The sequence below is a fragment of the Coregonus lavaretus genome (genome assembly GCF_964263955.1).
Source record: "Coregonus lavaretus genome assembly, contig: HAP1_SCAFFOLD_325, whole genome shotgun sequence".
NCBI lineage: Eukaryota > Metazoa > Chordata > Actinopteri > Salmoniformes > Salmonidae > Coregonus > Coregonus lavaretus.
The window spans coordinates 309,286-321,504 of record NW_028157163.1 but is presented as its reverse complement, the minus strand read 5'-3'; the positions used below and the strand labels follow the sequence as shown (position 1 = coordinate 321,504).

The 12,219-nt window shown below is 52.1% G+C and overlaps 2 protein-coding genes across 2 annotated transcripts in view; both read left to right on the top strand.

Moving 5' to 3' along the window:
* The window catches only part of LOC311125733 (calcium/calmodulin-dependent protein kinase type II delta 1 chain-like), a gene marked incomplete at both ends in the record, with an annotated part of 279,669 nt that overhangs the window by 179,147 nt on the left and 88,303 nt on the right, over nt 1-12,219 (top strand). The window lies entirely within an intron of this gene.
* On the top strand, nt 31-347 carry LOC311125722 (histone H4; the record flags this gene model as incomplete). The annotated part of the gene is made up of 1 exon (XM_084199756.1): nt 31-347. Exon 1 carries the CDS (start codon nt 36-38, stop codon nt 345-347), a length of 312 nt encoding a protein of 103 aa, XP_084055882.1. The 5' UTR covers nt 31-35.

The following is a 12,219-nucleotide window of genomic DNA, read 5'->3' as shown; positions in this document are numbered from 1 at the left end:
CATTCATTCACTTGAACTCAACTAGCGAACACACCATGTCTGGAAGAGGCAAAGGCGGCAAGGGACTCGGAAAAGGAGGCGCCAAGCGTCACCGCAAAGTTCTCCGCGATAACATCCAGGGAATCACCAAACCCGCTATCCGCCGTCTGGCTCGCCGCGGCGGCGTGAAGCGTATTTCCGGTCTGATCTACGAGGAGACCCGCGGTGTCCTGAAGGTGTTCCTGGAGAACGTGATCCGTGACGCAGTCACCTACACCGAGCACGCCAAGAGGAAGACCGTTACCGCCATGGACGTGGTTTACGCTCTGAAACGTCAGGGACGCACCCTGTACGGTTTCGGCGGTTAAACGCACTCTCTTCGGAACCTCAACACCCCGACTCGAACCCAAAGGCTCTTTTAAGAGCCACCCACATCCGCTTCAAAAGGGCCCATTCCATATAGTGTTTTTTCTTTCTTCAGTATACTATTTAGTAGGAAAGTATGAGCCACTTCGAGTGGACAGGGAGTATTAATTAGAGGATTCTAATGTCCCTTCCAGTTTTAGCGCACAGAGGGAGGCCTATATCTGACAGTGGCAAAGTGTAGTGACGTTGTTATTTTGGGTGAAGCAATAGTGGAATTTGGACAACATAAAGCCACCACGAGTCGGTAGACGTGGCTCGAAAAGAGGGGGACAGCGCGCACACACACACACACAGTATAAAAATGCGAGCCCTATGTCTGACGGTGCCAAAGTGGGCAATTCTATCACCAGCATTATTTGGCACAACAATCGTGCCATTTGGACAACTATCAAAGGCCCCCTTTTGAAACACACAATCCCCCATCGGTCACAGAGCATAGGCTATAGAGAGGAGGGAGGGGGTGAGGACCCGCGCGCGCGCGCCCTCAATTGTCTTTGTTCGGGAAGCTAGCCTCTGAGCGGAAGGCTCTTTTGAGCACTAGAGCTCCACTGGGCAAATAGCAGGGGCGCCTACGAGCAAGCAGGGGAGTGTCCACTGCCGCTGACTTTGCTTAGCTTCCTCTTCATAAGACGGGTAAGCGTCCTTCACGCCCTCATTCGTTTCTGAGAAGCAACGAGACATCATCATGCCCGAGCCAGCAAAGTCAGCGCCCAAGAAGGGCTCCAAGAAAGCCGTCACCAAGACCGCAGGGAAGGGCGGCAAGAAGCGCAGAAAGTCCAGGAAGGAGAGTTACGCCATCTACGTGTACAAGGTCCTGAAGCAGGTCCACCCCGACACCGGCATCTCCTCCAAGGCCATGGGAATCATGAACTCGTTCGTGAACGACATCTTCGAGCGTATCGCCGGAGAGTCCTCTCGCCTGGCCCACTACAACAAGCGTTCTACCATCACCTCCAGGGAGATCCAGACCGCCGTGCGCCTGCTACTCCCCGGTGAACTTGCCAAACACGCCGTGTCCGAGGGCACCAAGGCCGTAACCAAGTACACCAGCTCCAAGTAAACAGCGCATTTGGACTGCTCTACTAACCCAAAGGCTCTTTTAAGAGCCACCCACTCTGTCAGTAAAAAGAGCAATTCCATCGCCACCGAATGAATGCGTAGGTAGGCTGCGTTACATTGTAGGACCGTGGCTACATTGTATCATTTCCCCCGCCCGTTTCAGCGTAGGGGTTTAGCGCGCCTTTTTTGCACGCTGAATAGTAAGCCATGTTTGTCGGCCTCCATTCCAGGTGAAGGCAATGTAAAATGGCACCATTTGACAAAGGGTGTAAATAAAAAAAGCAGTCTGAGTTTGATTGGAAAGAAATGCCTTTTGTCGTTTATAGAGCGGATAGTCATTTTGAGTCGACTTCCTGAATCGGTAGGACACGGACGGAGTGAATGGACGCTCCATCATTGGACTATACCCTAATGATGTGAATGAGAACGATAATGGCAAGAATAAAAAGGGGGTGAATAATCCCGTCTAGGAAGAATAGGAGTAGGCCTATATATATATATATATGAACGTAGCCCTTTTTGCCAACGGGTCATTTCCGGTCCAGGTCGCATCATACATATATAGTCCCCTGTAGCTCAGTTGGTAGAGCACTGCGCTTGCAACGCCAGGGTTGCGGGTTCGTTTCCCAAGGGGGGCCAGTTTGAAAATGTAGGCACACACTTAACTATAAGTGGCTCTGGATAAGAGCGTCTGCTACATGACTCAAAATGTCCATGTAAAGTGTAGTACATTTGAGTCACGTAGCGTATTTTCCTTCCTACTACACTCACGAGGCAACAGGATAAAAGGCAGTGGCTTCCACGTGACAAAGTGGGGAGCGAACGGCCCAGCGAGCAGACTTGTCTCCGTTCAGAATAAAGTCATGTGGCCCGCGGAAGGGGGCCACATAAAGTCATGTGGCTCGCTGTCTCTCTCACTCATTCACTCACTCAGTCTCTCTCTCTCACTCACTCACTCACTCAGTCTCTCTCTCAGTCACTCTCTCCCTCTCTCACTCACACACACTCTCTCTCTCTCTCTCTCTCTCTCTCAATCACTCACTCACTCACAGAGAGAGTGAGTGAGAGAGAGAGACTGAGTGAGTGACAGAGAGAGAGACTGAGTGAGTGAGAGAAAGAGACTGAGTGAGTGAGTGTGAGTGAGTGAATGAGAGAGAGAGAGTGAGTGAGTGAGTGAGAGAGAGAGAGAGAGACTGAGTGAGTTTGAGTGAGTGAGAGAGTGAGTGAGTGATTGTGAGAGAGAGAGAGAGAGTGTGAGAGAGAGAGACTGAGAGAGACTGCGTGAGTGAGACTGAGTGAGTGAGTGAGAGAGAGAGAGAGAGAGACTGAGTGAGTGACTGAGACTCTCTGTGAGTGAGTGAGTGAGAGAGAGAGAGAGAGAGAGAGAGAGAGAGAGAGACTGAGTGAGTGAGAGAGAGAGAGAGAGTGTGAGTGAGTTAGTGAGAGAGAGAGAGAGAGACTGAGTGAGTGAGACTGAGTGAGTGAGTGAGAGAGAGACTGAGTGAGACACTCTCTCTCTCTCTCAGTCTCTCACTCTCTCTCTCTCTCTCTCTCTCACTCACACACTCTCACTCACTCACTCACTCAGTCTCTCTCTCTCTCTGAGTGAGTGAGAGAGAGTGTGTGACTGAGTGAGTGACTGAGAGAGAGAGAGAGAGAGACTGAGTGAGTGAGAGAGAGAGAGAGTGTGTGAGTGAGAGAGAGTGTGTGAGTGAGAGAGAGAGAGAGAGAGAGAGAGAGAGAGAGAGAGAGAGAGTGTGAGTGAGTGAGTGAGTGAGTGAAAGAGAGAGAGAGAGAGAGAGAGAGAGACAGAGAGAGACAGAGAGAGACAGAGAGAGACTGAGTGAGTGAGAGAGACAGCGAGAGAGAGACTGGGTGAGTGAGTGAGAGAGAGAGAGTGTGTGAGTGACTGAGAGAGAGAGATAGAGAGACTGAGTGAGTGAGAGAGAGAGAGAGAGTGTGAGAGAGAGAGAGAGAGAGAGAGAGAGAGAGAGACTCCCTCTATCTAGGCCTATATCAACGCGCCATAACCCATGGGGCGCCAGCCTCCATAGCGCCAGCCAGACACCAAGACCCACAGACACAAAGACCGAGGCGAGTCACGCTGCGGAGTCAAGCAGGTGAACAATATATTAGTAGAGACAGCCAACCTACCTACCTACCAGAAGACAACACACAATCTCACTGTGTAGAAATAGTAGGCTACAAATACAACAACAACAACACTCACACTGCCAGTGCACAAAAAGTACTAATACAATAACACACACACACACACACACACACACACACACACACACACACACACACACAGTGCAAGTAAGCATGTCGTAGGACTGTTTATACCATGTGGATCCTGTACATACGACGAATACAACCTGAAACTTGAGGTACAACACTAGTCTCAGCCAGGCCTCACAGGTGCATGTGTTTTAAGGTCCCCAAAAGAGCATTCTTTAAAACACCCCTGACCACATCAGGGGACCCCAAACCCTTTGATTCCCTTGCCAGACATCTCGGCTCACTACACAACAAGTGCTGCTCGCAATCGGATGCACTTTTAGGCCATTTAGGAGACAAATAGCACAGGTAAACCAGTGCGCACCGCTCCACCCGACAGTCGAACGGTGAGGTTTTGAGCGAGTCGCAACAAAATGCACGGCCCTTCCGCGGGCCACATTACTTTATTCTGAACGGAGACAAGTCTGCTCGCTGGGCCGTTCGCTTTTGGACCAAAAACACGGCTCCGTCTGTGACTTTTGGGCGGATATAGGCGAACAGAAAACACAAGTGAAAGAGCATTTGGCCAGCCCAGAGAAGCCGAGCTGGGTGCCTTGAGTCTACATGGTTCTCATGTCGCGTTTAAGGCCAGCCCCCTGCTCGGTGTGGAGCTTCAATAGCGCAGAGCAGCGTCTACAGCAAACGATTAGTTACCGGAGTGTAACTCCAGTTCTATGAGTGGAGCGGAGCCCCATAGGGGAGCTATGCTCCTAGTGGTTTACCCTCTGCCCTAAGGCAGACGCAGCCTGAAACAAAATCATGCACACACCTACAGCCAATAGGAGTACAGGTGTCCCTATATAAGGAACCCCGTTCCCTCAATCTGCCTCCCGAGATATTATCTTCAGCGAGACTAGAGAGGGTCGGTAGGGCCTTAAGTCCTATGGGGCTCCGCTCCACTCATAGAACTGGAGTTACACTCCGGTAACTAATCGTTCTATATCGTGGAGCTCCGCCCCATAGGGGAGCTATGCTCCTAGTGGTTTAAGGCGGAGCGAAACGCTCCAAAATGTACCCCCTGCCGAGCCTAACACTTCCCATTAAAAAATGAAAAGGTCAAGCCCAGCAATGGCTGCAACCAATTCCCGCAGTACTGCGACTAAAACCCCATCAGGGCGTCACAATATACCGCGTCATCGGTTATAGACCCGCCCCATCTAGCTCAATGACAATGTCAATGGCTGTTGGGCAGATCAATAGAATAGACGCCGTGCTAATCTGACTAGCAGATAGCCGTGCCTCAATATTCTATGGAACAAAATATACCAGTCATACTAAACTGAACCTCAGATAGATGACCTCACATTCTGTCCACTCAGTACATGTTTCTATATGCTGACACTGTCAGCCAGGAGACATGCCACAGAATATGCTCTTCATCCAAAGCGGACCTGATAGAGATCAGTCTATCATCCTGCTTCTCCCTCCTCTACCTCAAGATTCTCCTTCAGCTATGCTGAGTGCAATCGAGATTGGAGTTTAAAAGGCTTATTCCTGACATAAGTCTTCCTAACCAGAGCGGACCTGATTGGAACCTGTCCAAGGTCCTGCTCTGTCCTCTTTTTCTAGCTCAAGAACGCCTTTCAGCTCTGCTGAAATTCGATCGAACAAAAGAGTTAGAAAACATGTCCATAATATGTTACTTCTAATAAAAGCGGACTTATGAACCTATTCACAATCCTGCTTTCTTTCTCTATTCTGCTCAAGATCTCCCTTCAGCCACGCTGAGTACAGACCGAGCCAAAGAGTTAGAAGACATATCCAACAGATAGAAACGGATAAAAGGAGACGGTGTCGACCATGACGCCGCTCTACAAATATCCTCTACCTCTGTTCCTCTGAAAAGAGCAGTAGAAGCTGCTACTCCACGAGTGGAGTGCGCTCTAATACCCTGAGGCGGTTGTTGCCCCGCCGCCTCGTACGCCGTCTCAATGCCTTCACAAAGCCAATGAGACAAACGCTGTTTTGAAAGTGGTCTACCCAATGCAGCCGCACCGTGACACACAAACAGCTGAGGCGATGACCTAACCGCCTCTGTGCGCCTAACGTAACACGCCAAAGCGCGTACTGGGCACAGACAGTGAAGCTTTTCCTCACTCCTCTCCCCATGGGGAGGGGGATGAAAAGCCCACAATTCCACGATCTGCGATCTATATGCACTGTTAATAACCTTTGGCACAAATGCCGGGTTAGGACGTAACACCGCTCTGCTCAGATCGCCATTAATGGCTAGGCAGTCGGGTCTCGTCGACAGTGCACACAAATCGCTGACTCGTTTAGCAGTAGTCAAGGCGAGCAACAGCGCCGTCTTGATAGACAGCATCTTGAGGGGTATTTGATTCAATGGCTCGAACGGCGACTTACATAGCGCTTCGAGAACCAATGCCAAATCCCACTTGGGCAGCGTAGCTCTAGGCCTTGGCCTAAGCCGTCGCGTTCCCAATAGGAAACGTTTCACTAACGGATGAGTGAACACACTTTTTCCGTTAAACCCTTCATGACCAGCTGAAATTGCCGCTGCAAACACTCGAATAGTGGAGGGCGATTTCTGCCTATCAAACATAGACTGTAGGAATGAGAGCACACTCTCTACCTGACAGCTCATGGGGTCCACGTCCTGTGTATCACACCATCGTGAGAAAACATTCCATCTGCTGGTATACAGCTTACAAGTGGAACCGGCTCTTGCGCCCTGTATTGTTCTGATCACTGCATCAGACAACCCACGGCGCTTTAACCTGTCCCATCCAGGAACCAAGCCTTCAGTGGTTGGCCGATTATGGGCCATTGCCCTATCGAGCCTCCCGCCTGAATCAACGCGTCTCGTCGATGTGGAATTGGCCAGGGTGGCGCAATCAACATCTGACTCATCTCTGCAAACCACGGAGCCCCCGGGCGATCGGGCGCTATCAGTATCACTGACAGCTCCTCTGACCTCACCCTGGCTAACAGTGGGAGAATGCAAGACAGCGGAGGGAATGCATACAGGAGAACTCTCGGCCACGGGTAGTGCGCGAATGCGTCTCTTCCCAATGGCGGTTCGTCCTGGTTCCTCAGAGAGAACCATAGGGGACACTGCGCGTTCACACGTGACGCGAACAGGTCCACCTCGGCTCTCCCGAATTGTTCCCAAATCTGTAGAACAATGTCCGGGTGCAGACACCACTCGTCGTCTCGAGGACCCCCTCTTGACATGATGTCTGCCCCTACGTTCAAGTAGCCCGGAATGTGTGCTGCTCTCAACGAGCGAAGGTGCTTGTGAGCCCACAGCCACAATTCCACTGCCGCCCGATGAAGGGCAGGAGACCTGACCCCTCCCTGGCGGTTTATGTGAGCCACTGTGGTTCGGTTGTCTGACCAGACCAGCACATCGCGACCCCGAAGGGTAGACGCGAAGTGGGTCAAGACCAGTCGCACCGTTTCCAACTCTAGGAGGTTGATGTGACGACCTGATTGAGGCCATGCACCTCCTATCGCTTGAGACTGACATGTCCCTCCCCATCCAGTCAGAGAGGCATCTGTAAACACTGGAATGTAGGATGACACCTTGCCCATCGGGACTCCGTGCGTGAGAACGCATGGGTTCCGCCAATAGTCCAGGTCTGCTCTTAGCGAGAGAGGAACCACCACCAACCGATGACGTTGACGCACTGGGTCTAGTCTTAGTTGGGCGAACCACCGCTGTGCTTTGCGCATGTGCAGAAGCCCTAGCGGGACCACAGAGTGGGCTGCCGACATGAGACCCAAAAGTGACATGATCGATAGCGCCGTTACTGTGTGATTCGGACGACACTTCCTCAGGGCTAGCAACAATGCTGCCCTTCGAGGGTCCGAAATTCGCGCCCTCATCATAACAGTGTCTAACTGTAGTCCCAAGTAGACAATCTGATGACTGGGCCAAGGTGCGCTCTTTTTCCAATTCACAGCAAACCCCAGACGCGTGAGATGCATCACTGTCTGTGTCGTGTGTGTGAACGCCAGCTCTGCTGACGGGGCGAGAATCAACAGGTCGTCTAGGTAGGCTAATAGCCTTATCCCTTGACGACGCAGCGGTTCCAATGCCGCCTCCACACATTTGGAAAACGTCCGAGGTGCCAGGGCGTACCCAAACGGTATCCTCGTGAACTCGTACGCCACCCCTTGAAAGGCGAACCGCAGAAACTTTCTGTGACGCGATTGTATCGGCACATGAAAGTACGCGTCCTTTAGGTCTATGCTTGTACAAAAATCTCCCTTCTGAACACATTCCAGTAGGCGTTTTGTCGTCAGCATTCGGAAGGGCCGTTTGGTTATGCTCTCGTTGAGAATGCGTAAATCCAAAATCGGCCTCACTCCCCCCGTCTTTTTTGGCACTAGGAAATAGGGCGAGTAAAGCCCCTTGTTCCTTTGCTCCCGGGGAACTACTGTGACCGCCTCCTTCGCCAAAAGTTCCGTAATCTCTGATTTCAGAGCGGCTACTTTGTCTGGCGTTTTCATCACCGTTTCCACCACTCCCTTGAACGGGGGTGGGGTTCGGCGGAATTGGAGGGCATAACCCTTCTCTAACGTCTGTTCTAGCCAGCGTGAGAGGGTACAGCTTTGACGCCACTGCCAGCAATGCATGGAAAGCGGGTGCGCACGAAGCTGTGGTGCATCCAGTAGGAAGGACCTGTATTCCTCTATGGCCCTTGCCGCCGCTATTCCCCAACACTGGGTTGGTGGAATAGCCCAAGGCGGGCCCCCCTTGAAAGGGAGAGGACACATCAGCTCGTTCTGGGTGAGTCGGGGGCTTTGATACGTTGGTTACGACCGTAACTCCAGTAATCTTGCCCTCCATGAACGCAGCACGGGTCTGAACTGCGCTGTCTGAGGTACTGGCCTGAGACAGAGCGCTCTGCCCGGAAAGCGATTGCGTCATCATGTCATTGTCTGACTGAGACTGCCGCTTAACATGAGACCTATCCTTTACAGAATTCAATAGAACCTGAAAGGTGTGATCTCTGACTGACACCACACGGTGGCGCCACAATGCTTCTTTACTGGTCTTAGGCGGCTGCTCAGCGACACACTCAATGTGTGGCCAGCTGCGCTCATAGCCATGGGCATTGATACGTTCAGAACAATTTGGAGGCGTCCATACCTTGGAGGTATTCCCGCTCTCCGTGAACGTCGCACAGGTCTGATCTGCGTTGACTGAGGCATTGGCCTGCAGCAAGGCGTCATTCCCAGCTAACGGCAGCGCCTTCATGTCACATTGGGACAGAGGCATTTGCCTGCTATGTGAGACCTTTACTGCAGAGCTCCTAGGAGTCTGCAGTAAGAGATCTTTATTAGGTGAGCTAAGGCTGTGCCTTGCTACCTTTACCCTTTTCCTCTCTTGAGCGCGCTCAGCTACACACTCTAAGTGGGTTGAGCTACACTCAAGATGGTGAGGGAGAGACATAGAACGTGAAGTGTTCTTAACCTTATGGAATTTACATTTACATTTTAGTCATTTAGCAGACGCTCTTAACCAGAGCGACTTACAGGAGCAATTAGGGTTAAGTGCCTTGCTCAAGGGCACATTAACGTCATTTAGCAGACGCTCTTAGCCAGAGCGACTCACAAATTGGTGCGTTCACCCTATAGCCAGTGGGATAACCACTTTACAATTTGGGGGGGGGGGGGGGGGGGGTTAGAAGGAATACTTTATCCTATCCCAGGTATTCCTTAAAGAGGTGGGGTTTCAAATGTCTCCGGAAGGTGGTGAGTGACTCCGCTGTCCTGGCGTCGTGAGGGAGCTTGTTCCACCATTGGGGTGCCAGAGCAGCGAACAGTTTTGACTGGGCTGAGCGGGAGCTGTGCTTCCGCAGAGGAAGGGGAGCCAGCAGGCCAGAGGTGGATGAACGCAATGTCCTCGTTTGGGTGTAGGGACTGATCAGAGCCTGAAGGTACAGAGGTGCCGTTCCCCTCACTGCTCCATAGGCAAGCACCATGGTCTTGTAGCGGATGCGAGCTTCAACTGGAAGCCAGTGGAGTGTGCGGAGGAGGGGGGTGACGTGAGAGAACTTGGGAAGGTTGAACACCAGACGGGCTGCGGCATTCTGGATGAGTTGTAGGGGTTTAATGGCACAGGCAGGGAGCCCAGCCAACAGCGAGTTGCAGTAGTCCAGACGGGAGATGACAAGTGCCTGGACCAGGACCTGCGCCGCTTCCTGTGTAAGGCAGGGTCGCACTCTCCGAATGTTGTAGAGCATGAACCTGCAGGAGCGGGTCACCGCCTTGATGTTGGCGGAGAACGACAGGGTGTTGTCCAGGGTCACGCCTAGGCTCTTCGCACTCTGGGAGGAGGACACAGCGGAGTTGTCAACCGTGATGGCGAGATCATGGAACGGGCAGTCCTTCCCCGGGAGGAAGAGCAGCTCCGTCTTGCCAGGGTTCAGCTTGAGGTGGTGATCCGTCATCCATACTGATATGTCTGCCAGACATGCAGAGATGCGATTCGCCACCTGGTTATCAGAAGGGGGAAAGGAGAAGATTAGTTGTGTATCGTCAGCGTAGCAATGATAGGAGAGACCATGTGAGGATATGACAGAGCCAAGTGACTTGGTGTATAGGGAGAAAAGGAGAGGGCCCAGAACCGATCCCTGGGGGACACCAGTGGTGAGAGCACGTGGTGCGGAGACAGCTTCCCGCCACGCCACTTGGTAGGAGCGACCGGTCAGGTAGGACGCAATCCAGGAGTGAGCCGCGCCGGAGATGCCCATCTCGGAGAGGGTGGAGAGGAGGATCTGATGGTTCACAGTATCAAAGGCAGCAGACAGGTCTAGAAGGACAAGAGCAGAGGAGAGAGAGTTAGCTTTAGCAGTGCGGAGAGTCTCCGTGACACAGAGAAGAGCAGTCTCAGTTGAATGACCAGTCCTGAAACCTGATTGGTTTGGATCAAGAAGGTCATTCTGAGAGAGATAGCAAGAGAGTTGGCTAAAGACGGCACGCTCAATAGTTTTGGAAAGAAAAGAAAGAAGGGATACTGGTCTGTAGTTGTTGACATCAGTGGGGTCGAGTGTTGGTTTTTTGAGGAGGGGAGCAACTCTCGCTCTCTTGAAGACGGAAGGGACATGGCCAGCGGTCAAGGATGAGTTGATCAGCGAGGTGAGGTAGGGGAGAAGGTCACCGGAGATGGTCTGGAGAAGGGAGGAGGGGATGGGGTCAAGCGGGCAGGTTGTTGGGCGGCCTGCAGTCACAAGTCGCAGGATTTTATCTGGAGAGAGAGGGGAGAAAGAAGTCAAAGCATAGGGTAGGGCAGTGTGAGCAGGACCAGCAGTGTTATTAGACTTAACAAACGAGGATCGGATGTCGTCAACCTTCTTTTCAAAGTGGTTGACGAAGTCATCCACAGAGAGAGAGGAGGGGGGGGGGGGGGAGGAGGATTCAGGAGGGAGGAAAATGTGGCAAAGAGCTTCCTAGGGTTAGAGGCAGATGCTTGGAATTTAGAGTGGTAGAAGGTGGCCTTAGCAGCAGAAACAGATGAAGAAAATGTAGAGAGGAGGGAGTGAAAAGATGCCAGGTCGGTAGGGAGTTTAGTTTTCTTCCATTTCCTCTCCGCTGCCCGGAGCTCTGTTCTGTGAGCTCGCAGTGAGTCATCAAGCCACGGAGCTGGGGGGGAGGACCGAGCCAGCCGGGAGGATAGGGGACACAGAGAGTCAAAGGATGCAGAAAGGGAGGAGAGGAGGGTTGAGGAGGCAGAATCAGGAGATTGGAGGGAGAAGGATTGAGCAGAGGGAAGAGATGATAGGATGGAAGAGGAGAGAGTAGTGGGAGAGAGAGAGCGAAGGTTGCGGCGGCGCATTACCATCTGTGTAGGGGCAGAGTGAGTAGTGTGGGAGGAGAGCGAGAGAGAAAAGGAAACAAAGTAGTGGTCGGAGACTTGGAGGGGAGTTGCAGTGAGATTAGTAGAGGAGCAGCATCTAGTGAAGATGAGGTCAAGCGTATTGCCTGCCTTGTGAGTAGGGGGGGACGGTGAGAGGGTGAGGTCAAAAGAGGAGAGGAGTGGAAAGAAGGAGGCAGAGAGAAATGAGTCAAACGTGGACATAGGGTGGTTGAAATCCCCCAAAACTGTGAGGGGTGAGCCATCCTCAGGAAAGGAACTTATCAAGGCGTCAAGCTCGTTGATGAACTCTCCAAGGGAACCTGGAGGGCGATAGATGACAAGGATATTAAGCTTAAATGGGTTAGTGACTGTGACAGCATGGAATTCAAATGAGGAGATAGACAGATGGGTTAGGGGAAAAATTGAGAATGTCCACTTGGGAGAGATGAGGATTCCTGTACCACCACCCCTCTGACCAGATGCTCTCGGGGTATGCGAGAACACATGGTCAGACGAGGAGAGAGCAGTAGGAGTAGCCGTGTTTTCAGTGGTGATCCATGTTTCCGTCAGCGCCAGGAAGTCGAGGGACTGGAGGTTGGCATAGGCTGGGATGAAGTCAGCTTTGTTGGCAGCAGAACGGCAGTTCC